General features: G+C 41.0%; 1 protein-coding gene across 2 annotated transcripts in view; it reads right to left on the reverse strand.

Annotated features, from left to right (window-relative positions):
• Positions 1-843: 843 nt before the first annotated feature.
• Positions 844-24,477, reverse strand: part of ANXA2 (annexin A2) — a 24,124-nt gene continuing 490 nt past the window's right edge. Inside the window, exons 1-13 of one of the 2 annotated variants that reach the window (XM_005425860.2) lie at positions 24,443-24,466; positions 20,537-20,596; positions 16,887-16,986; positions 11,215-11,309; positions 8,338-8,451; positions 6,340-6,430; positions 5,799-5,878; positions 5,413-5,472; positions 4,708-4,801; positions 3,893-3,988; positions 2,870-2,928; positions 2,108-2,230; positions 844-1,216 (exon numbers count right to left, since the gene is read on the reverse strand). In XM_005425860.2, the coding sequence (XP_005425917.1) occupies positions 1,157-1,216; positions 2,108-2,230; positions 2,870-2,928; positions 3,893-3,988; positions 4,708-4,801; positions 5,413-5,472; positions 5,799-5,878; positions 6,340-6,430; positions 8,338-8,451; positions 11,215-11,309; positions 16,887-16,986; positions 20,537-20,584 (1,020 nt within the window). In that variant the 5' untranslated portion in view covers positions 20,585-20,596; positions 24,443-24,466 and the 3' untranslated portion in view covers positions 844-1,156. Of the gene's footprint in view, positions 1,217-2,107; positions 2,231-2,869; positions 2,929-3,892; positions 3,989-4,707; positions 4,802-5,412; positions 5,473-5,798; positions 5,879-6,339; positions 6,431-8,337; positions 8,452-11,214; positions 11,310-16,886; positions 16,987-20,536; positions 20,597-24,442; positions 24,467-24,477 lie in introns of those variants that run through there. The other variant, XM_031061032.1, reaches the window with a different exon arrangement.

Raw genomic sequence — 24,477 nt, forward strand, 5'->3', positions numbered from 1 at the left:
CATACAGGCACACAAAGAGTTTAAAAGTTGAGGAGAGATTCAAGTGTTGGCCCCTCACAGGCAGGCAAAGAGGGCTGTGGCTCAGGTTTCAGTGGCACTTAATTAGGGGAAAGGCGATCACACAACAGTCAGGGTTGGAAGGCATCTCTGGAAACCATCCAGTCCAACCGCCCTGGCCAGACAGGTCACCTGGAGCAGGTGACACAGGAACTATCCAGGTAGGTTTGAAATGTCTCCGTCGAGGGAGACTCCATGACAACCCCGGGCAGCCCTCCCAGTGCTCTGCCACTCTCAGTGTGCAGTTCTTCCTCATGCTGAGGTGAAACCTCTGCTGTTTTAGTTTATGGCCTTTGCTCCTCATCCTGTTGCTGGCCACCACTGAAAAGAGTCTGGCATCAATTGGCACCCACTTTGTAGATATTTGTAAGTGTTAATTACATCCCCTCAGTCTTCTCCTGACTTAACAGGCCCAGTTCCCTCAGTGTCTCCTCATCAGAGATGTTCCATTCCCTAAATCATCTTTGTGGCCTTCACTGGATCCACTGCAGGAGCTCCATGTTTCTCTGTATTGGGGAGCCCAGAACTGGACACAGAACATCAGCTGTGGCCTCAGTAGGGCCAAGCAGAGGGGCAGGATCATCTCCCTCAACCAGTGAAGAGAATGGTTTTGGATCTGCTGAAAAAGTGGATCGTTAAACAGATGAAGGGCTTGAGGGAAGATAAGTTTTCAGCTCCAAGTAGTGAACCTGAGGAGGATGGAAACAACACAGAAAATGGACAGCAACAGCTAAATACACATCAACTGTTTAGACAGTTTTCAAATTAAGATCTGAAATACCCATATTGTTAAAGTAAAATGTCATTTTATTTGTTTTATTAGAAACATTGCACAGAGAGGCAGAGCTTTTCACAAGCACGTGTGAGCCCATGTCTCCTGGAGGGTTAGTGTCTCTGGATACACTGTTAGGAGCTTTGGCAGAGCCAAGCACAGCTGCCGAGAGGGGCATGCACAGCGCAGGGGAGCAAACTGCAGCAGGGCTCTGGCAGGGAAAGGGCAACTCAACGGTAGCTAGGAAATTCAGGTTTTCTAGGATTACAGTAAAATGAAGAGCAAAAAAGGCATTTCTCTGGACTTGGGTTTCTTCCATCACAGTTTTCAGTCCTCTCCACCACACAGGTTCAGCAGTGCCCTCTGGTAATCCCCTTTTGTGTCTTGCTGTAAAGCAAGGAAAGAAAAATACAAAATACAAGTCAGGAAACAGCCATAAAATATGTAAGCATATGAATTATATTCTAAACCTGAGGGACAGTCTATGATTCACATTGAAGCCTTCTCAGCGTGGAGGAAGACTATCTTGACTGAGTTTTACTTATGCGTGAAGTGAAATTATTTAATCATTCTTGCAATACAAATGCAAGGCCAAGAAGAGAGAAATTTGGGTATGAAAAAGAGTAACACAACAAAGGGAAGCTGAAGGACTTGATTCTGCTCTGTCTCACTGACCACTGCAAAAATCATACACCAAGGGCACTATTAAAAAAAATTGCTAATAAACTACAATCGACACCTTCAGGAAAAGATTCTGGGTTAAGATTTTTACTCAGCTTCATCTACACAGGGAATAATGTAGCATAAGCTGTTGCGAGGGTGAAGATCAGCTTTGAAACAGATTCACAAACTCTTTACTTATGCCCCAAGTTAGACAAAACCACCTAGCACCTGTAGCTCCTGTCCAATCACAGAAATGGACAAAAGTGATTAGCTAAGGAGCCTTCTCCTTGAGTACTGAAATGAAAGGGAGTATCAATTTAGATGTTCTATTTTCATTCAGCAATCACAGAACAATTGTCTCTTCTTTTGATCTGAGGATAGGGACTGGTGAGCAGAATTCTCTTTCAGAACACATCAGCTGACTGTCAAGTGGCTGACAGGAACTGTACCAGCTGTAGACTGTGAAGATAAAGGTGGGTTTTCCCATAGTACATAAATAATACAATATTCTCTCTGTGGCCTCTAACACACCTCCCATGAATTCTAGTGGTACCACGAATCCAATGAAGACTGCTGCAAAGGCCCATGATATAAAACCAGAGATGAAAAACTTGCCTGGATGAAATAATAGAGAGATTTTCCATATTTCCTCTTGAATTCACTCTTGATTTTCAGCATGTCAACCTCGCAACGGGACACCATAATCCTGATCAGGACCTTGTCCCGGGTTCCCTTGCCCTACAAGCAGACACACATTTAGAGCTGCAATAGCTGAAATGTTACCATTAATTAATGGTAGGACAGCAAACCACAGGCAACCAAAATGAGCAATAAAAGATAAAATGAATCAAATCTTCTAATGAAGATCATTATTATGATGCAAGAATCTGAGCATGAATGTACCTGTCTCATCAGCAGTGTTTAACCAACCTGCAGTCACAAATTTAGCTTAGACTGTAAGCTGCACTTTTGGTTCACCAGCTCTCCCTGGAACCGCCTAATGCCTGTCACCAGGTGTTTCTCTTTATTCCTTTTTCTTCACAAAATGTTTTGAGGCCAATTTAATATCTTATTTTGGTATTCAATAAACAGCTTTTTCTGCTATCAGCTCTTGGTTACATGCAAAAGATGTGTCTAACTTTGCTAATTATAATCAACTGATCTAATAAAGATCTTTATAATGAAACTCTTTCCTACATTTCCCTATACCAGAGAAATTGGAATAGATAATCCAGGTTCATAAGGGTTAAAGAATGCTTTTGAACAATATTAAGTAATTGTTAATTTATTCACATGCCAGTCACATTTCATGTGAACAGAAGTTTCTAACAATGACAACAAAAAAAATTAGCAGAGAGAAAAACCAGTCTTTCCTACCTTCATGGAATCATACAGTCTGTCTGCAAAATACAGCTGCTTGTTCTGAATGCACTGGACTGAAGAGAGAGACAAGAATAATTAAATATCCTGCCCATGCACAGGACACAGAATATTGCAGCCATTTTTAAAGCTATGATAAGTAGTCAAAATAAGGTTTTCAGCAAAAGTTCCTCCAAAAAGGGGACACAGAGAAAATATTTTTCCTGACTCGCTACTTAGAAGTCATTTGGTTTAGCTCGTGACTGAACCACAGATGCTCACATTCTTAGGAAGTGTTTCCTTCCATGAAAATGGCACAATTTCAGAATTGTATAATTTCAGAATTCTGGCCCTCCTCCACAGCTACCAGTTCATGGTTCCACTTCTAGAAGCAATCTCTCCTCTGGAACACTCCTTGTATACTCATCCATGAGAAGCCTCCTTTTCACGGCTGAGCTCTGTTTATACTCTATTTGCATTACACAGCTCTCAGTTCACCCTCAGTCTGAAATGGATTTTCCCCTTAAAGAACTCCCTCTTAAACACAGTGACATCCTTATCATCCTCACCTCATGGCACACCCTGCCTCCCTATTTCAGAGAATTCAGTGTCAAATCAGCTCTTCCATTAGCCCCTACCACCCCTCACTGCCTGCCTGTCTCCTCCTCTCACACACACATGCTGTTTTCTCTCCAGCCTAGGTGGGTACTGAACAATTTCAACCTTTTTGTTTGCTTGGGGAAACAAACATTAAGCCCCTCTATCAAATAAAAGTGGAACTAACAGCAGATCACAACACACACATTCAATGCATTTGAATTTTAACTGGAAAGCAAAGTTTATATCTTGCAGAGGGCATAATAAGCTGCTTCTCAGTATCTGCAAAATCCTAAAATACACCAGTGGATCCAACAACACCAGCATTGTCCAGCTAATGTCTCATCCAGCAGGGTGAATCTGGGTCCTACCTTTATCATGATACATTGCAAGAGCCCTGAAAAGATCCCATATAAGGACAGTCATTACTTCAGGGTAACTTACCAAGATTGAGGAAGGCATTCTCCAAATCTCCCTTAACCTCCTTCTTGATGCTCTCCAACATATCATATGGGCTGTAGCTCTTGTACCTCTCAAACACTAGCACAGAAAAGAAAGTAGGTGAAATCAAAACCAGACTAAGAACTGCCAGAAATAACCAACCAAAGCATGAACACAGACACAGGAATGTAGAGACACATGATTAATAAGTATCCCTGCAAGTCCTTCTGAGAATCTCATCTTAAATACAAGCAGAAGTTTGTAAAGGTCCCACGCTGTGGCCTTTTTGTTTTCCTTGAACACCTCCATAATCTGGGAAAATGCCATCTTAATCCTGTACTGGTATTTTTTGAAACAACAGTGATTTAAGCTCTGAGAGGTCTTCAAATGGCTTTTCTCATGTGCTGCTTTACAGCAGTATCAGAGCTGCTTTTGGGTCTTCACTGGCAGATTTAAGCACATGATATAGCTAAGCTACCCTGGCACAGCAGTAAAAGCTACAGGACTTCTCGAGGTATCCTGCATCCATATTTTCTAGGTTTACAACATCTTTGTTTTCAGGTATGTGACATATAACTGAGCATTGTTACACCTGTGTAAAAGAGAGCTGTACACACTTAAAATGTGAGATCAACACATCCACAGAAATAACTAGATTAAAAAAAAATTAACACCTTGGACATGAATAAGATTTATGAGATCTCCTATGTTTTTGAGTGCTTTTCACAATCATTTCAATCATACATGGGACAAAATCATTACCATTTTATTATAACTTTCTCTTACAGGAAAAAAAAAATCTGTCTCTTGAATAGTACCTTTCTGCAAGTGGGGAACACTTCTTTCAGTCATAATGTTGATCCACTTGGGGACATCAGTTCCCTTTCTCTTCACACCAGCATCATAGAGGTCCTGGGGTTAGAAAGAAAATCACAAAAAATCAGGAGTTGCACAAGAAGCCATTGCAAATATAGACCAGTTTCTTATTGGAAAAACAAGCACTACTGGAACTGTGTCTGTGGGAGAAACACACAAGGACACATGGTTGAGCAGGTCACCAGGACAACATTTAAGGATCTAAATCTGACACTAAGACTAATTGCTTTGTATTCACCTCTGGATACAGCTTTACTCTGTATTTAGCTCTGTTTACCTCAGCAGAACTGCTCTTGACAGATGCAGATGTAACAAACAAGCACTAACAGCCACTAAATTCACTGCAATGGATGTTCACTGTGTTCACTGCAATGAATTTCCTTTTGTTAAAGGCTCGCTCTCTTCATGTATCTAAAAGAAATACCAGAGAGCTTCTGTATAGTGGGTAAGTAGTCTGTGAAAATTGATAGCTGACAGCATCAGGATTGCAAGTGGCAGATTCACTGACACCATGCAAACATTACTGTGCAGGACAATCTGAAATGCACACATCTACTTCACAAATGCTCTCCACTTCCATGTTTATGTTCAATATCCACCAAAGCCTGACCAACTGGAGATATTTCATGGTCACTACCAGCACTTACCCTGGCATCTTGGTCAATCAGCTCGTAATCAATCACAGAGGTATCTTCACACCTTTTGCCCTTCAAACAAGATATCAGTATTTTAGAAAGGTTTCTATGAAAGTAAGCTGATTGCTATGCATATATTCAGGTTTTTTTCTTTTTTTAACCTGAATTTACTAAATGAGTAACTGCATACTCCATCCCCATTACAAAGCTAATGCTGTAAATGCTGCATTTCTGTTAAAATACTTTGCCCTTCAACATTTGAATATTTCCCCCCCTTGCCCCCCCAAAGGCTGGTGAAAATACAGGGGAATTGAAGAGTGCATCAGAAACCCAATTGTTTCACTGGCAGCCACCCCTCAGGCACACTGGAGAAAGTGGGAAACTGTGAACAGCCCTACCTTGGCCAGGGCAACCATGAGCTTGCGGAAGTCACCAGATGTGTCTGATATGATGTCCTTTTCCAGCTCTGTCTTGTACACTAGAAAACAAAGAGTTCTTTTCAGGCAAAGGGTAGCTCACAAATACTCCTTTGCAAGAAAAAGGGCTGCTAATTAATGTGTTTTATGCACATAAACAGCTACAATCTAAGTCAGGTGTGGAGGACAATGAAAATGAGTCCATGCTTGCCTACATCAAACCCAGCATTGCTACCAGCTAGTCATGAGGTCCATGCAATCAGTGTCTCATGGAAAGCTTACCAAAAAATTTCATTTAGACACAACTTGTATTAGTAGCAAATAGCCTTCAGTCTGTTTGCTACCATGCAACAAGATGCAACTATATAAATCACACAAATATCCAGAACACCAGTACAAAATAGCAGAGAACCAAAGCAGATTTGAGTTTGATTTCTAATAATGAAATTCACACTGAGGGGAATTTATTCAAGTGATTTAGTGTAAAAGACATAGTACATGGAAACTTGCAAAGTAAACTCACTTTCCCTGTAGACTCTGTTGATTTCACTGAGCTCCTGGTTTGTTCGGGAGCAGATGATTTCAATGAGTGTGTCTTCATCAGTTCCCAGCCCCTGCAACACAAACGGGGCTCACTTAGGAGCTAGCAATGAACAGGAATGCTTAAATGGTTTAAAAACATTTTATGGACATCTTCTTTTCCCCACTGTAACAGTTCAGGGATATTTTTTGCCAGCTGCTCCTGAGAAAAAACACATGGAATATTTCTAGTGGCTTAGAGATCCTGTAGATGTTCTTTCTGGGCAATGTGCATCTGCTGTGAGTGTCTAACAGTGGCCTCCTCACCAGCATAACTGGAGAAGATCTGCTTATCATGGCCTGTGTGATTTTTTCTATCCACTGGGAGCACAGGAAGAAACTCCAGTCTTATCCACCTGTTAGGATGCTTTTTGTTAAGCCCATCTGTAACAGAATGTCACTTTGCAGGCCAAAATGGGCATAGTTTCCCAGAGGATTTCATGAGAAGTAACATCCTGGGAAAATGTCTCATGCTGCAGTCTTGAATGCGTGGAAAATGGAGGCCATTGTGTGGCAAAATACCCTTTGGGTAAAATGTCTCCCTTGAAGGGGCAAGAAAGTGGGACAAACCAAAAGATTAAAGAAGTAAACCCAAGTAATTTTATTAAGATGACTTAAAGCTACAAGAACTAGGAGAGCTTTCTGCACAGATAAGCATCTGGGGAAAAATGAAGACTAGCAACATATATAGCTTTCTAAATATTTTTGAAATATTTTCAGGAATGGGTAATAGGAAAATAATTAACTCCTCAGTGATAACTTTGCTTTCCTCAAGCAAACAAATGATGCCAAAGTCATAGCTTGTAATGCTCTATGTATCAAGCCAAACTTAAGCTCAGGCAAATTCAGAGCATTGAGAGGTTTTGCTAATTCAGACCAGGTCAGGAGTAATGGGAACTCCTTGGGAGCTGGGAAAAGCAATCCATGGAGAGCATAGAATATTCTACATGTGGGACTACCGTGAGGAAACTGCTTGGTCTTTAATCCCAAACCCCAGACTAGTCTGAGTCACAATAAATTATGGATGGGCGGTACTCAGACCAGGAGAGGGCAGCATCTGATTACTCAAACAGGGCATTTGGCCCACAGTTGAAGAGTTCCCATCTCCATAGTGGGTTGGTTTTTTGGGGTTGGGGATTTAAGGAGTTTTTTTTGGGGGGGAGGGTCAGAGTTGTGTGTGTGCTTATGTGGTGGTTTTGTTTTCTTATTTGTTCATTAACTCCTTTTTAATCATCTGGAGAAGTTAATTAATTAGTATTATTAACATGTTCTAAATTTCAGACATAACTTAGTACTTGTCTTTTATTCTTAAAAAAAACCCCTAACTTGAACAAGAATATCCAGAATGTAAGTGATGATTAGATAATTATAACTACGACTTCCAACCTTAGTTTGCTTACAAAGGTAACTGTACTGGCATGAGCCCCTCTCAAGCCTTGTTTCAGAGGCCTGCAGAGCAGATATTTCTTTCTGCAGAGACTGCTTTTCATGTCCCATCTTCCTTGTCTTCTACACAGGGCAGCTCTGGTACAGGATGCTCTTTCTAGATCAGTGATATGACCCAATAACTGAAAATTCCTGTATAAACCCATAAATGCCAGCAGAGGATCTGATGGCTCCTGCTAACAGCTGCCCTCTAAAAGGTTTCTCATACTATGAACCTGTGCATTGTTTGTAAGAGCAGGCAGCAAAGCAGCCAGGCTGTTACTCCTGAGCTGACAAGAATGACTTTTTCCTTAAAGAGAGGATTCAATTAAGAGTTTCAAAACTACATAGTTCCCTAATTTGTCTAATTTTTGATGCCTTGCACCTGGATATTTAAACTGTAGCACTAAAAAAACAAAATATCAGTTTGAAAACTATGGGCCTGGATATGAAGTCCATGTTCTTTCCCGAGACAGCAACATCAGATCAACAATGTTAAATTTCAAAGCTTATTTACCTTCATGGCAGCTTTCAATTCAGAGGCATCATACTGTGCTGGTGTCTTCAGCAAGCCCAAGATCACTGCCTCCAAATGACCTGAGAGAGCAGACTTGAGTGCTGCAGAAAGTTCCTGTAAAATAGATGGGACGATGGAAGAAAAGAAATTAAAGCTCACTTCTGATCTCCAGAGAACTTAACCTGCAGGGCTTTAAGTCTCCAAGCTTGCAGCAGTGTTTCTTACACAGCTGACAAGAAAACAGAAGCATAAAGAGCTTTCTGGCTGTGAAAGCCTAAGAAAGAAATTAGGGCAAAGGAATTTTTTTCTAATCCTCTGAAAATAAGAATTGCACCAGTGTCTGGCACAGTGCTGGAAAGCACAGTGCAGACACATCTAAACAGCTTCACTCCAGTCCTGAAGCACAGATACTTTGCTGGAGCTAATAAGCACAGATGGATCTGAGTTTGTCTCACTATGGTCACTGCCGCTCCATCACACTTGCACAGTTTTCCCAGCAGCACTGTATTATTTGTGGTTTTCCTCTTATCCCAGCCCTTTACTAGCTAAGACAGTGGAAAATTGACTGCATACTTATTCCACCACAAGGCCCAGTTCCTAACCAGCTAGGTGAGGAGACAAAAAATCATCCCTGAGCACTGAAAAATTGTGCCTGTCTTCAAGGAAACTATCAGAAGATTGTAGCCCAAATCCCTATGGTTAATTGCCAGTCAGCCCTAGAAAAAGAAACAGTCAGGAATGTTCACTGCAGAGGATGCAAATCTGCACCAAACACTCAGATCCTCTTCAGGGTTTCAGATGCAACCTGAATTATGTTAGGTGTCAGCTTCCCTGCAGTGTAGGTTACAAAGCTGAAATCCCCAGGATCAAGTCTGGGGTTCACACAGATCCATGTATTCCCTAAGCTGAAGTCAATCTGTAGCATTCAGAAGGGAATTGCTGCATTTCAGTTGCTGGTTTCTCACTAACAATCACTGAGCTGGAGAGGCAGGGGAAAAGGGGGTAGTGAAAGTGACCTCAGCTGACTTGCAGAGAAGTTTGTGTCAGAGAAACAATGAACCAAGGCATTTGGTAATTTACAGAGTCACCCACTTAATCCAGGGCACTGATTTATGCCAGTACTGTATGCACCTTCTGCATGGATTGACCAAGGGAGGGAATGGGGGTTTGGGGCATCTGGCTGCTTTAGACCTAGAAACATTTTAGTACAACCACTCCATGTGGGATAAAATGCTCCAGCCTTTATTTGGGTGAAAATGGGTTCTTCAGAACTGCCACCAGAAAAACAGCACATATATCTGTAATAAATTTTAAGGAACAAGTTGCCCAGAGAAGCTGTGGCTGACTTATCGCTGGAAATGTTTAAAAGGCCAGGCCAGGATGGGGCTTTGAGCGACCTGATCTAGTGGAAGGTGTCCATCTTGGGCACCTACAGTCCCTTCCAACCTAAATCAAGAGTTTCCATCAGACACTGCTCATCCCAAAGGAATTAAAAGAGAGGTAGACTATGTGACATTGAAAAATTATGATCTACTGATAGGTCCTGCAACACACAAAGCAAGCAGCCTATTACAGCACAACACATTGTCAACAAAATCTGCACAACTGCTGGCAAAGAGAACCATCAGACACTGTCCCTAGTAGATATACCTACGTGTCTTTTCATATCCCACTTCCTCCTCTCTTGCCTCCTCACATGTTTATCTGAGTGGTTCCTACTGCACATTTCCATTGTTTATACGACTGTTTTATTCTTTGGCACTTGTTAAACTTCTGATAAATTCAGTTTGCTCTTGGGTCGCAGCAAGGGAAAAAAGTGAGAGAGAAACATTAATAAAGTTTCAGATTTTCTTAACTGTGCATTTTTGTGGTCATGCAGAACATTTAACAAAGCTTTAAGCGACACATTTCATGCCTGGGGTCCATTTATGTGCAAATTGTCCCCATGTCCCCAGGACAGGATGTGCAGGCGTGTGCACACATGCTCGTGTCCAACCTGGCTGTGCCTCTTCATATGCCTCTATCAGTCATGCAGAAAAGCTGCTGAACTCCCAAAACTTAACTCTACATTTACATTTGGGCTCAGATGAGTATTCTGGGATGCTACTTGAGGACTACCATTTGGGGTCTGGCAAACCTGGAAGAGATACATTCATCATAATCTGAACTTGATATAAAGTTTCCTCCTTTTCACTGGCGTGAAACTTCAAATATGATAAGATTCTCAAAACTTCAAAAGAGAAGAGCTCTTGCCTCCCAGACAGCAAGACTCATTTTGCAGAATTCTACACAAGTCTTTCAGATTTCTCTCCATCAATAGATCAGTACTTAAGGTATTTCTGCCAGGATAATTTTTAATGACAGTTCAACTCATTACATCACTATTCCACAGCTGCAGTGCTCATAGCACAAATGACTGCAGTGCTTTCTCAGCTAAGCTACCTGTGTGAACAGAAACAGAACACTTCCCTTATGCTGAGCTGTCTTAACAAAATAAACAAAAAATCCAACACCCCCCAAAACATATAAACCAACCAAAAGAAAAAAAAACCAATCCCCTAAAGCACCTCTCTTTCATTCTTTCCTTCAAATGGAGGCACTTCATGCCAGTGACTTCTCAGTATTTTTAGCACATTTCACCAGGGAATCCCATGGATTCCACTGTGACTTCTGAAGGTGCTAGGAAACCACCATCTCCAACAGACTGCAGTCCCAATTGTGCATATTCAACATATTTCAAAGTTCTACCAGTCCTAAACTATGACACCGTGGACAAAGTAGATGCATCGTGAATTTCAGTGACAAGACAAAACCTGAAAAATCTAATTTTCCACAAGAAAAATATTCAATAATTACTATTTCTTCATATTTTACTACCTTTTTGGTTCTCCTCTGATAGGCAAAAGCGATGTCCTGCCTCTGTTCATTGCTGCGGTTTGTCAGGATGTTGATGATGGTGACCTCATCCACACCTACAAAGACACAAGACACAAAGTTAGAGAAGCTTTCCTGTCCCTGTTCTTGTATCAGGATGTTCCCCAACACTCCAAAGCACAGGTGCTGTCTGGAGCAGAGCTCAGCAGCTCTCACTAGTTAGTGTTTATCCTGCCCTGGCTGTGGGAAAAAGCCACCAACTAGACTCCAGACTTTGGGTGGGATGCAGATCTTTGGACACATCTCCAAGTCTAGTTTGTGACCAGCTTTGCCACTCTGTCTTGTGCTTCACTTATAGTGTCTGTGCACTAGTTCTCAAGCACTCAGAATTCTGCAAAAAGTTGTTAATAACACAGACTTTAAAACTTGTACTTACTAAAGCCTATCCTGTCATTTTAGTGGAATTTTTTCAATTAAGACTTTTTGATAAAGCAGTTATATTTTCTGTTTAAGCCATTTAATCCACCACTCCAAACATGGAAACAGGAAAATAAACCAGTATATTTAATTCAGTATGTTTCAGAGGCTCAAAAGACAGAAGGGATTTTTGACACTGGAAGAATTAAGTATGTGCTACTTCTTTTTGAAATCACTGGAAGATCCATGCTGAGCTGTAACTGGCACACCTAGAGGATGTGGATGCTCAAACTCCCAACTTATCTTTTAAGAAAGTGAACTACACATCAGTGAAGGTTTACTTTCAAGGGAACCATTCCAAATCCATGCACTTCAGTGCAGCTCTGAGTTTTTGAAGCAAACAGGTGGCTCTAATCTAGAGGTCAGAACAAGCCCAGATCTTCACCTCAGCTCTCTCTGTTTAATAAAAGTATTATGAATAGCTTCTTTCACACTTCAGTGCACACACATCAGTGTAAAAGATGATTTCTCCATAAAAAAATGCAGAAAGTAAGGATTGGATCAGTAGCTACTAGCAGGACTCAGATCCCTGCCAGAATCCAGCTCCATTTCTTTTCCCTATTACCCAAAGTAACCTGAAAAAACAGAACTGCAACAGATGTTATAAAAATGAATCACACACAGTAGGAATCTTGCAAAAAACCTTTTAGTCATTAGCTGCAGAGTCTAAAATTATAAGTCTAATCCAAAAATTCTCTCTCTTTCTTCACCACATTTTTCATGATACATACATACAATACTACATTTGGTAGCCTCCTGTCCCTAGCTTGTGCTGAGGCAGACCTACATCAGTCCTCTTATTCACACAAGCTGGGCCTGCAAATGATGCCATAAGGTCCTGGAAAGCATAATGTGTCTAAGTTACAAACTCTGACTTGAAAACAGGCTGGCTGCACATTTCAGCCATAATCTACTCCTGCACATTTTAAAGTGTTCCCACATTATAAAAGAAAACAAATTCTCCCTGTCCAGAAATGGCCACACACAGACATTGAGCCTTTCAGCTGTTGCAGGCTCACAGTACAAGCCAATGTCTTAAGCTTTTTAATGAATTCTGAATTTAAAACATTCTTGGCATTCAAAAAAGCAAATGACATTTTCAAGTTGTACCACAATTGCTTCAGATTAGAAGCCCACAAATGACTGACTGCATCCAAGTTTCTCATACACATGGCATGGAAACATGAAGTTAACTCATGGCTCTGGCATTCAGTGGAAAGTCAGGGTTTGTACTTCATTCACACTGGGGAATCATGCTGCACACAGAGGATGCTGACTCACAGCTGCTGAGGTGGGGCACAGCCGGACAGCAGCTCCAGCACTTTTCCTTTGCTGTTTGCTAAAGTCTCTGAAAGTTTCAAGGCAATGAAACAGAGTTTATTTTCAAATTTATTCTGGCTAGGCAGATTTTATCCCTGCATTTCTATCAATGGGAAATGGAAAGAAGAATTCTTCTTAGTAACAGATTTTCTTGTTAAAGAGGCAAGTGGTGGCATTGGTAAGATCACAGTGTTGGAACTCAGCAAAAATGAGGAAATGAACATAAATGGGGTAAGAGGTAAAAATTCAGATAAAACAAGAACCATAATTTCAGTTCTGCTATTTTGCTTAGCAAGGGTTCACCAAACCCAAACCATGTTGCAATGAGATATTTCTTTAGTGACAGTTTTAATATTTGGAATATGTGACTGATGCAGTTTGGTGGATTTCAGGCACAACCCCCTCTCACCAGCAAGTTTACTTCATAATCTTACAAACTCTATCAGAAGTTATGGGCATGTTGGATATACTACCTAAACAGAAGACCTTTCTCTAAGATTGAACTGACTGATTTACATGTCATCATTGTTTTAGCAATTTCTGGATGTAATGAATTTATTACAGATCTATGCTCTAAGCCCCTTCCTACAACAAACCTGTGCCTGAAGTCTGCCAGCCATGGAATAAAATAGTATCCCATGAGTCCTCAATAGAAGGCTGCAAATAACAAATATTCACAACCTACTCTGACAAAATTATTTAACAAGTACTTGAGACACACAAAATGTCAATGCTAGGAAATAACTCTGAAACAGAAGAGACACTTCAGCAGTTGTCTTTGCTACAAGAAAAAAAGAAAAGGAAATCTAACATAAGCTCTGTTAGTGCCCTTCTAGATAGTTTCTTCTGCTTAGGTTCTTGTACATCAGCTGATCTATACACAGAGTACACTAGAACATTATACAGAAATTAAACAGCTTATTGTCCTATGCAGCAAAAAGCCAACATTGACAAAGGACATGCCAAGGCACTAAATGAATTTGCTGCAGAAACACTAAAGAGAAAAAAAATGAAACATTGCCATGGCACTTATACCAAAAGAGCCAGCCAGAACTGTAACAGGTTATTTGTATTATGCAACATCTAGGTTGAACAATTGCTAACTACAAGGTTTTAATATGACCTGGAGACATTTTTGCACATCTCCCTTCCTAGGCTGGTGGATATATATAAACCCCCTGCATTTAATTCAGCTCCACTCAAAGCCCTGCAAAGGGCTGGACAATGTATTTGTGCAGTATAGTTTTTGCAGGTAGATCTAAGCCCAAATAAACACATCACAGTATTTTCCAGAGGTCCCCACAGATGAACAGATGGCTTAGCAAACTCTGAGGAATTAATCGGAAAGATTTAGATATTACATAGAGAGAACAGTCACATACTCTGCCCTACATCTTTTCCCTAAACCAAATATACAGCTGTTGCTCGGGCAGTAAAATAAGTTTTGGCCATTTTACACAAGAATCGCTAAAATGGAGATTCATTACTCTAATTCTGGGAGTTTCCATTACCATATAATAATTTCCATATAATTATTTATATGGTAACCCTCCAGAGCTGGCCTGCCCTGATGGCAAACAGCAGACTTCAGGCACTGTTTATATAAGGTATAGCCAGAGATAAGACTCTACAAGATATCACTTCCAGGGCAGTGCTACAACTTCCAAGAAATTGGAAAGACTGCTTTGGTGAGTGTGAAATACAGGCCCATTAAGGCATGTACAGACCTCCATTTTCAACACAAAGAAAGCCCAAGGGCTTTATTTGAAGGGTTTATGAAGGGTTCAGATACCAGGTGTCCTTCAACCTGTAGAGAGTAAAGCCGCCCAAATGGTTCTTACATGCCTGGGTTTTTTTAAGTTTTCAAGCACAAACCAGCTTGCATATATATCTACAACTCACCTCTCTCACTGTTTTAACATGAACAAGTCATATTCCTCTTCATCACTCTGTGAGAACTCACATTGCTTATTTCTACTTCCCACATTCAGTGCAAACTAAATGCTAGAGAAATGGTGATACTTCCTAAGAAAATGGTAGCTGCTGTGGATGTAGACAGTCTGTTCATTATGGGTGTTATATTTTTATAACTACTACTTAGGTATTTCCCAGAATTACTTTAAAACTTGTTTTTGCAGGTAGCTTTTTAGATTTAGATTACTGTTCATAAAAACCAGTTCTTGTCTGGATGAGCTGGAATTTTCATTGGAGGAAAACCCTACATATATTTTAGAGAACTCACATTTTATCAAATATTCTGAATTAGCAGATGAAAATATCCTGGTCCAAAGCACTCAAAGTGCAAGGAAACAGTACCTGGAAGAAGGGTCATAACACTCTCCTACTTAATTCCCCACGAGAATACTTCTATTGTGAGACTCTTTAGGGTGGAAATCTGGTATCAAAACCATAAAGAGATTTTCCCTTTAAAGCCACCTTCCCAGAATAAGTTCTGGGTAACAAACTAATAAGCAGAGAGAAGCTCAAGCCTACAAACATGCAGGTCCATGAGTAAGTTCCTTATTATTCCCTCAGTGAGTTGAAAATCATCTCTCTACTGAAATGCTTCCATGTAACTTAACTGCACTGCTTAATTTGTTGAGAGAAAGTGGAAAGAGAGCTTGAGCTTGACTTTCCTGACTGGAAAAGCTTTTGTACTGCCTAGGAGATTGCCATTTCCTTTTGCAATAATTAGCAGCTTGAGAGTTCAAATGGGTAAGTTTGTACGTACCCTGAGAGTCTCATGGTGTACTTGAAATGTCTAGATTTGCCCCATAATCAGAGCTGCAAAAAATTATAAAGTCTAGACAAAACTCTACATATATACAAAGTGTTTGCTGCTAAACCTGATTTTATATATATATATATATATATATAAACATCAGGGAATTTTTTTTTAAAAAAGCAAACCATAAATGATTCAAAATCAGAAGTGAACCCCAGAAGTCAACCCACTTTAATAAGGAATTTCTCTAGTTAAATTAAGTAATCTTGTGAAAGAAAGTTTTGTGCTTGTTATGGAGGGGATATATTTTACATTTTATAGCAAGTCAAACACATGCTTTGCTGGCACTGATGGAAGACTCAGCATTTCTTTCTGATGAGACATTGTTTGGCTTTTAAATTTCTCTCTGACATGAAAGCAAAAGAGTTGCTGGTTCCAGCTACGCCCAGCTGCTGCTCCTCTGGCCTGGAGCAAGTGTGGAAAGCATGGCACTCCCTGTCCCAGGACAGGACCACAGCCCCAGGAGCGCCACCAAGGCATTACTGCAGAGCTGCACTTCACACTCCTGCTGTCCTGATGGTTTCAATGTACCAGAGGGAAGCCTGTCTAATAACCCAGCTCAGAGAAGCTCACACTGCCCTGCCCCTGAAATACTGCAAACTCATTTCAGAAACTAGTTTTTAGGACCTTCTTTGACTCCAAATTAATACAAGATGAATGATTATTTAGTTCAAAACTCAGGATAAAGATGTTCAAACCACCCCTATGCAGGTGTCTGGAAAGCTGAAAGGAGGAAGAAATGTCCAATCCAACAATCCAGTAGAAATCCATGATTCAGAGCCCACTGCCAAAGGAGGTGACACTTCATTCTCAAGTGGCAGAAAAGAAGAAGAATTTGAAATACTGATGAGTCAAGAGAGGAAAAAAAAGTGGTAACAACTCATGGCTACAAACTTAAAGCATATTCAGAGCATGCACTTGCAGGGTTCAAAATGAAATTTGGTCAAGATTTCAAGGAATCCAACACCTCCTAAAGTAGGTATCCTTGAGTAAGGATATCAAAATGTTGGTGTTGAGACCCAGTCTTGCTCTGGTTTTTGCAAGCCAGGCTTCTCCCTTGCCCCAGGGTGGCAGCCCCAGCCCCTGTGCCCACCTTTGGTCTTGATGGCCGTTTCCAGGGCCGCAGCGTCCCGGTCAGCATCGAAGTTGGAGTAGGCCTTCACTGTGGCATAGGCACTTGGAGGGAGAGAATGCTGCAAGGAAAATAACAAAAACAACAAAAAACCCTTCAGAGTTCAATTTGCAATTAATAAAACACATTGGTATTTAGCCCAGTGTTTAAATGCAAGAACTACCAGCAGGTATCTGTGAAAATGGAATTCTCCTAAGAGCCACTGAAGTCTCTTCTCCTCATGTGTACTGCCCAGAAACTCCCTCACAGCCATGCTTACAGAATATATACAGATAGATATTGTATTTATTGCAGCAAAACCCCAACACCTTCCAGGTTTATTCGCTAAACTTCAATATTCTAAAATCTGGAGTTTTCTGGCTAGATCTGAAAGAAAATTACTACAGGAAGGTAGTTTAGGTTTGAAGTCAATATTTTACTTCTGATTTCAGGCTACAGATAATAAAGAAAAAAGAATGAAATTGAAGATTAACAATGATAAAGTCAGAAAAAGTTTTGTGCACTGTCTCATGAACTTTAAAGACAACACAAAAAAAATCTATTTAAGGCCATAATTCTAGAAAGCAGAAGTTATTAATAATTTTTTTAAATTCTTGGCCTCCAGACCCTTGCTTTAAGCAGCATGAGGCTTGCAAAACCAAATGACATTTCAAATTACCACTGCCAAGAGTATGAGGACTTGCAGGTAAGCTCACTTAGTAAACAGATGCAACATTCTCCAAGTTACCAGATTTTATCAGCTGTTTATCATGGTCCTCTCCTGAGGATTAGAGCTGCAAACAGAGGGTGACCAGAACAGAGATTGAACTCTTAGCTGCTTCAGTGTGAGCTAACAGCTGGTTAGCACCTCCCAGGGGAGGGTTAAATTAAACCACAGATTCTCATACGAATAGCTGGGTAATATTCACAAATCCCACTCTGCTGAGTTCAATTTAGAAACCCAAACCTCTGGCAGAGAGGTAGAGCTACTAGCACCTGAAACTGCCACAGCCATTTCCTAAGTGAACGAATAACTAAGCTTTCTTGGAAAAGATCCCCAGAAACTTTTGTTTCCATCTCTAACTCCGAAAGGAAGCTGGGTTCATGAACAGAACTAAGCTATCCTAATATCCCTGGAAAATATTTTTACATGCAAATTTTTAAGAGGAGCACTTTGAACTAAGAAATTCCATGGTTTCTGACTAATTCTGACTCTATCCCTGTAGAGGTCATGCTGTTCTGTACAGATTCCTCTGGCAGCTGCCCCTGTGCCTTCTGCAGACAATCTGTTTTATGCTGTGGAGATGGGAAGTCAAGAAAGCACCAATAAACTGAATCATTTTCTTTTGTTTCTTACCAGCAGTTCAGACCAGCAAAGTGGCCCCAGTTTGGCCCAGAGCCACACCACAAAACACAGCCTTTGCTTTTAGTGGCAATGGAAACAGTAAATGGAGACATGCAATGCAGCCTCAGAGAAATCTGTGTGTCTGAAAGATTGCTGAGCCAGGCACCCCCATCCTGGGGCACTGCTCATTGATCTGCACTCTGCATCATCTAAAACAAGGCACCTGGTGACCCCAGCAGAGCTGGGTACCTCTCCTTCCACCCAGCTCCAAGTTTTTGCTGAGTAATTTGGATGGAGTAGTTTACTGTAAAGATGATAGCATACACTAACAAAATACACAGCATATTTGCAATTTGGTGGCCATTTCTCCTCTGTCCCTCCGCCCAAGGCATGTACCAAGTCAGACTGAGTTTCCCTGACACCTGACAGGTCTTATCAGGGTGATTGCCTTTGAAAAACAGCCATTTCAATTCCAAGCTACTCAATTACTCTGGTACACTGCTGTACCACAGTACTAGTACTCTATGTTTTCAGACAAAGCTTTCAAACTGACTTTCCATTTAGTTCAGTATAAAATTCTTTTCAATGTGGCAGCAAAAGTCCAGATAATGTGCAACTGCACCACCTGTCTGGGCCAAACTAAAGCAGAGAAATTGGTTTTCTCCCTATGCACTGAGTGGCTTCAGAGGTCCTCTACCTGCTTTACTTCTTCTGAGCTTGAGAAATTTAATCCTTTTGGGAAACATGAGGGAGAAACAAATATTACTAACAGCTTCAGAGGCTTAATTTAACCTAAAATACCAGGACCCTTTTACCTACACCTAGGTATTCTGAGAATCTTTCTGTACTCTAGCAGAGAGATCCAGAAGCTGGGAGCACAGATCAGCCTCAGCTCAGCTCCATCCTCTCCTGGAAGGAAGGAATGAAGGCTGAGGCAATCAGGTCCTTCACCTTCACTCAAATCAGCTCCTGTACCACTGCTGCAGAGCACAGGACAGCACTGGGGCTCAGCCACAACCATTCTACACCCTCAAGTTAAAATTTTAAGAGAGAAATTGCTGGCCCAACTACTGTGTTTAACATCAGTTAATTTGCTAAATCATTGCTTAGAGGAACTGTTCTAATGCTGCAGAGCTACACAGGCCAGCTACTCAGTAAGTCTGGATTCCAACTTAGAGCACAAACAGCTGCCTGAGCCTTCTGACACTGCAGCAGGATTTCTGAGGGAAATGCTCCATGGAACAGAATTCAAATCTGACTTTTGCAACTACTTGCAAGAATCAAGGAAGAAGCATTTCTGCCCTTGAGAACAGAGTGCTTAACTATTATTCCAAAAGTAATTCTCCATTGAAACACACAACCATGAAAGCTGAAGACTTGACTGTTTTTGCACTACAAAACCAGTTTTACTGCTTACCTACAGTGCACTGGCCAGTTCTTTGCAACAGCTCTTCCACAAACATAGTCTGGTATAATTAATTGCACAATAAGTACCAAAAATTGGCAAAACATTTGCTTGTACCAAGTTCAGACCTGCAGCTACCAGCTGTAAGATTTATATGTGTAGCAAGTTCATTAGCAATGTGATGAAATGGATAGGATTCACTTCCTCTTCGGTGACAATCACAGAACCACAAATCCATGGCATGATATGCTGACACCACAGTGGTAATCTACCATCTAACTGCAACTGAAGAAATCAAACAAATAATTTGGCTTTCTGGTATTTCAGTAAACTATAAACCAAGTGCAAGTGTGGTGAAAAATACACAATCAAAGCTAAAACAGAAAATGAGAAAATAAGTTTGAGAAAATATTTTTTTTTCAAGAGCTAGTTTGGTTTTGGTGACAACCATTACAGGAATCAGATCCCCAGTATTTTTGTTCTCATAGTGCTCTCCATTTTTAACTGGAAAAAAAAATCAGAGGGTATCAGCAAAAGCAAACTCATTTCCATCTTCTGTTCTCATCCTTAACTAACTTGTTCCTTTGGAAGAAAGAGAGACACAGATGCAAACCAGCCATTGTTTGCCCTGTGATCTCTTTGATAAGGCCCAGCAGGAGGATACTCTCATTAAATCATGTAACTGTCCTATGGTTTACAGCTGGTTTGTGGATGAAAACTGATTACTGCTGATGAGGTTTTTAGCCAATAAAAGTTTAAGAGATGTGTGGAATCTTGTAAACTGTACAGCTCAGTACAATTGCTGGTGCAGAGTCCTGTAAAAGGAACAAGATGGGACATTTAAGTAAAACAAACTTTTTTTGCTTAGATAATAATACTTACATCTCCTTCAAGGCTGAGCTTGCTTAAAATTTCATGAACAGTGGACATCTTGAAAGAATGCTGGAGGAAGAGAAAAAAAAGACAAAGTAGATTTAAATATATTTACAGTTACATCAGTGTGTTCCACCAGTCTTGAAGCACTGCAGCACTTCAAGTGACACAGTCCAGAGGATCTGCTAATAACAAGCAGGAAAGAAGATTTAAGAGTTTCCAAGCCACACCACCATTAATAATGCAAGAACAAGAGGTCTTCATTCCATTGTACAATAAAAATTCCTTAAACAAGCATTTCTTCTGCATTTTAAATACTCAGACAGGAATTTGAGAAATCTCTGCCTCAGAAACAGAGTTGCCTAAGCTGACAACTCAGTACCAGGAAAATTATCAGAAACATTATAACTTGGTCCAGCTCAAAGTCAAAGAACATCAACAAGTAGTAGCATTCACATGCCCAATTCCTCAAGTACTCATGAAATGCAGTGGAAGTATTTCTTTTCTTGCAGGCATTTTACAAAACTATAACCCCATTTAATCTTTAACCCTGGATCTGGATCTTGTGGTGTTGTTGTAGCTCTCCAGGACAAACACCACTTAGTAACACAATTATCAGAGAAGAGGCAGTAAGGACTACTTAAAATGGCAGCTCCAAAAAAAAGAGCCATTGTGGCAACTTAATACCTATGCTCCATTGCCAGGACCTGGATAACATCTTCCTTGCATATCCAAAAAACCAGGGAAAATCTCAACCCTGAGATGGGTTATACACATGGCAGAAATAAACGCTGATGTGACGAACTTATGTTACAAGACTTTGCCTGTTATAACTCTGGATTCTGGTCAGGGAGCTTGCCAGAGCCGTGTTACTGTTTTAGTGAAAGGGTCTGTCAGCTAAGGAAAGCTTTTCCAAAGGTTGTAAGCCAGGGGCAATATTTAAAAGGCTTGATGCATTCCCCAAACCCTGCTGTCAAATTTCTCTAGAGAAAGGACAGACATTGCTACTCACACTGCTACCCAGTCACCCAGGATGGCACCTGCAGCAAACATTATTTGCTGTTAAATGAAAGCTTTTTTCCCAGGACCTCTACAGTCCAGCTGCACAGAGCATCATCAAACAGGGAAAAGAGCTGGTTTAGGAGAGGACAGGAGAAAGGGCAGCAGCACCTCGAAACCAGAGCCATTGCACTGATACCAAAACTGCCCTGTTTCCAGCTGGGTGCCACGCCCTTCATTCCGCACTGTCACCGCTCCCCAGGCCCGTTCTTGGCTCCATGGCCCCCAGGCAACTCCCAGCTACTGTGCAGCCAGTCCTGCCTAGGTCCTTTCAACTGGATTTCAGATGGCTTTTAATCAGTCCTCCCCCTGTCACTCTTCTGACAGGATGGGGCTTTCCTCAGGACCAGCCACCCAGGCCAATTCCCCAGAGGAACCAATCTCCTCTCCACTCAATGGCCAGTTAAGGGCTTGGAGAACCAGAGAAGTTTGAAATAGTTTCTTGATAATGGTGAACTGGTTAAAACTCTAGGAAAAAGTGTTTTGTTCTTGTTGTTGTTTTCTTTGTTTGTTTGTTTAACTCCTGTAGGAGAAAAACAAAGAAATCTTTTGGCAAAAATAGCTAGTGCTACAAGAATAAAACACAGCAGCAAAATCACAGTACATTTGTAGTGTAACTGCTGTTATCTCACATTTCCTCATTTAGAACACAGAAAGAGAATCTTCCATCATCTGAAACAATCTAGGTTTAAGTAACAAAAGCAACTTGACTTCAACAAAAAGTAAGATTCCAGGGGAAGAAAAGAGATAAAAAAATGACAGTCATGCACTGATATATTTGAGAACAAATGTTTTTTCAGGGGTAAAATCCAACCCAGGCCTTTAAAGACAGTCTGCAGAAGTTTTAATAAGCTGTTACCAGCTGTTAGCATTATAAACCATGCTGGGTAGAGGGGACTGATATATATTCCTGAGTTATGAAATTCCTAATGTTTACTCTCCATAAAATGAAGAGCCTGTGAGACCTTTGTACTCTGACAGTATTTCAACTATTACCAAAGACGAGCAACTGAAGTCCTTTAGTCTTGTCACAAAGAAAACACCAGAGAAAGCTGAAGCAAAGCAACTGCAGCATAACCTTTCATGTGAAAAAAACCCCAAATCACTGAACAGCTTTTTGCAAGACTACTGCTTCTAAATCAATTAAAAACCACACTGAATCAGGTTTGTTGGAACAAAAGACTTGATCAGAGTCCAGAAACAGAACTAACACACCCTCACATAGAGCTGGAACTCCAGGTTCATATCACCAGAACACAACAGTGCTATAGCAACTGACTGCCCATCAACAGCAAGCTGGCTAAAGAAAAAAAAAGGGAGTTCTTGCAAGAATCTTTGCAGAGAACAATTTTTTTACCCAGAGAACAAACACAGCTCTTGTCACACCCTGCTCTGTAAAGCACTTGTATTTGAGAACAGACTCTCACTGTTTTCTGATGGACTGATTTTATCTGATGTAGGTTTGACAAGTCCTGGATGGGTTTGAACACGTAAAGAGAAAATACTTGCACTAGCCTGCTCTTCCTACACTGGAAAGGAATCAAGTTCTACCTTCCAGCTGTAAACTAATGCTTCAATACCTTAAGGCAAGTTTCTACAACCAATTTCTAAATGCACATTACGCAATCCTCAATCATATTATTCTGCTAAAACAGATGGCATGTTTTGACCTCAGCCCTCCCAGAAGGCACTGGTTTCCAGCCTCAGCCCTCCCAGAAGGCACTGGTTTACAGCTCTGTTACTATACTGGCCCAGTCTCTGTTCACCAACTTATCCCTGAAACTCTTTGGTAAGGGAAGAATGTGAGTTTAAAAGCAGCCCCATATCTTGATTTCCAGGCCCAGCTCACACACATTATGGAAAAACCCCCTGTGTTCCTTGGAAAAGTTTCAGGTATGCACAAACAACTGCATTGCTCAATCAGCAGAATTAGCATTTTAAGAAGCACTTATTATACCAGGCAGAGATACAAGCAAAGGGTGTTCCCAGACATCTGAGCCAAGGAAACGGCATCCCCGGAATGAGAGAATGGAAACTCTTCCACTTGGAGTACATTTGTGTCCAAAAACTAGGGCAAGCCTGCTAACAGAGAGGAGGGAGAGTGGGCAAGACCTGCACCATCTGCTGTAAATGAAACAAGGGCTCAAAATCATTGATATATATGTACAGGGCTAAGCAGGAGTACAAATAGGCCAGGCTGCATCTCCCCAGATCACCCAATAAGGGTTAGCACATCACTTAAAGCCACTATTTGGAGCAAAAAAAATTCATCTTCTCTAAGGAAAGCATTTCAAAACCCATTAAACTGCTCTACTACAAACTACTTGAACCGTTTTCTTCCGCAGACATTGTTAGTAAGTCAGGAAGTTCCATTCCAGGAAGATACCATGCACATACAAAATAAAGGACTTTTGTTTCTTCAACTCAAGTTATTCTCACTTTTGAGACTTTACAAGAAAACCTCTTTGGGGTTTCTTTTTTTGGTTCATCAAGGCAAACTACACCAAATACTGGCCAATGGAAACTCTACCCACTAGGGCTGTTTATCAAAACCAGCTCTAGTAGCAGAAGGCACACGCAGGGATAAATCACTCAAGGGCACACTGGTTCCAAGGAGTCTTTCACTCTTAACCCGTCTATCGGAGTCTGCACCTCTGTGCAGATATAGCATTGGAATATGAACATAAGAACCGATGTTAAACAGGAGTAAAGCTGCCACGTATAAGCACACAACCCACTTCTGCACGACTGTGCTGAAATCATTTCACTTCTCTATCAGTTAAAATAGCTGGCAACATTCCTCTGCCCTACCTCCCCTCCTCACGGGAGGGGGAAACGGTGTCCGAGCTGACTCACACTCCAAAAGGCAGCAGGAGGAGCTCCGCGGTTCA

Source organism: Geospiza fortis, unplaced genomic scaffold, assembly GCF_000277835.1.
Source record: "Geospiza fortis unplaced genomic scaffold, GeoFor_1.0 scaffold317, whole genome shotgun sequence".
Taxonomy (NCBI): domain Eukaryota; kingdom Metazoa; phylum Chordata; class Aves; order Passeriformes; family Thraupidae; genus Geospiza; species Geospiza fortis.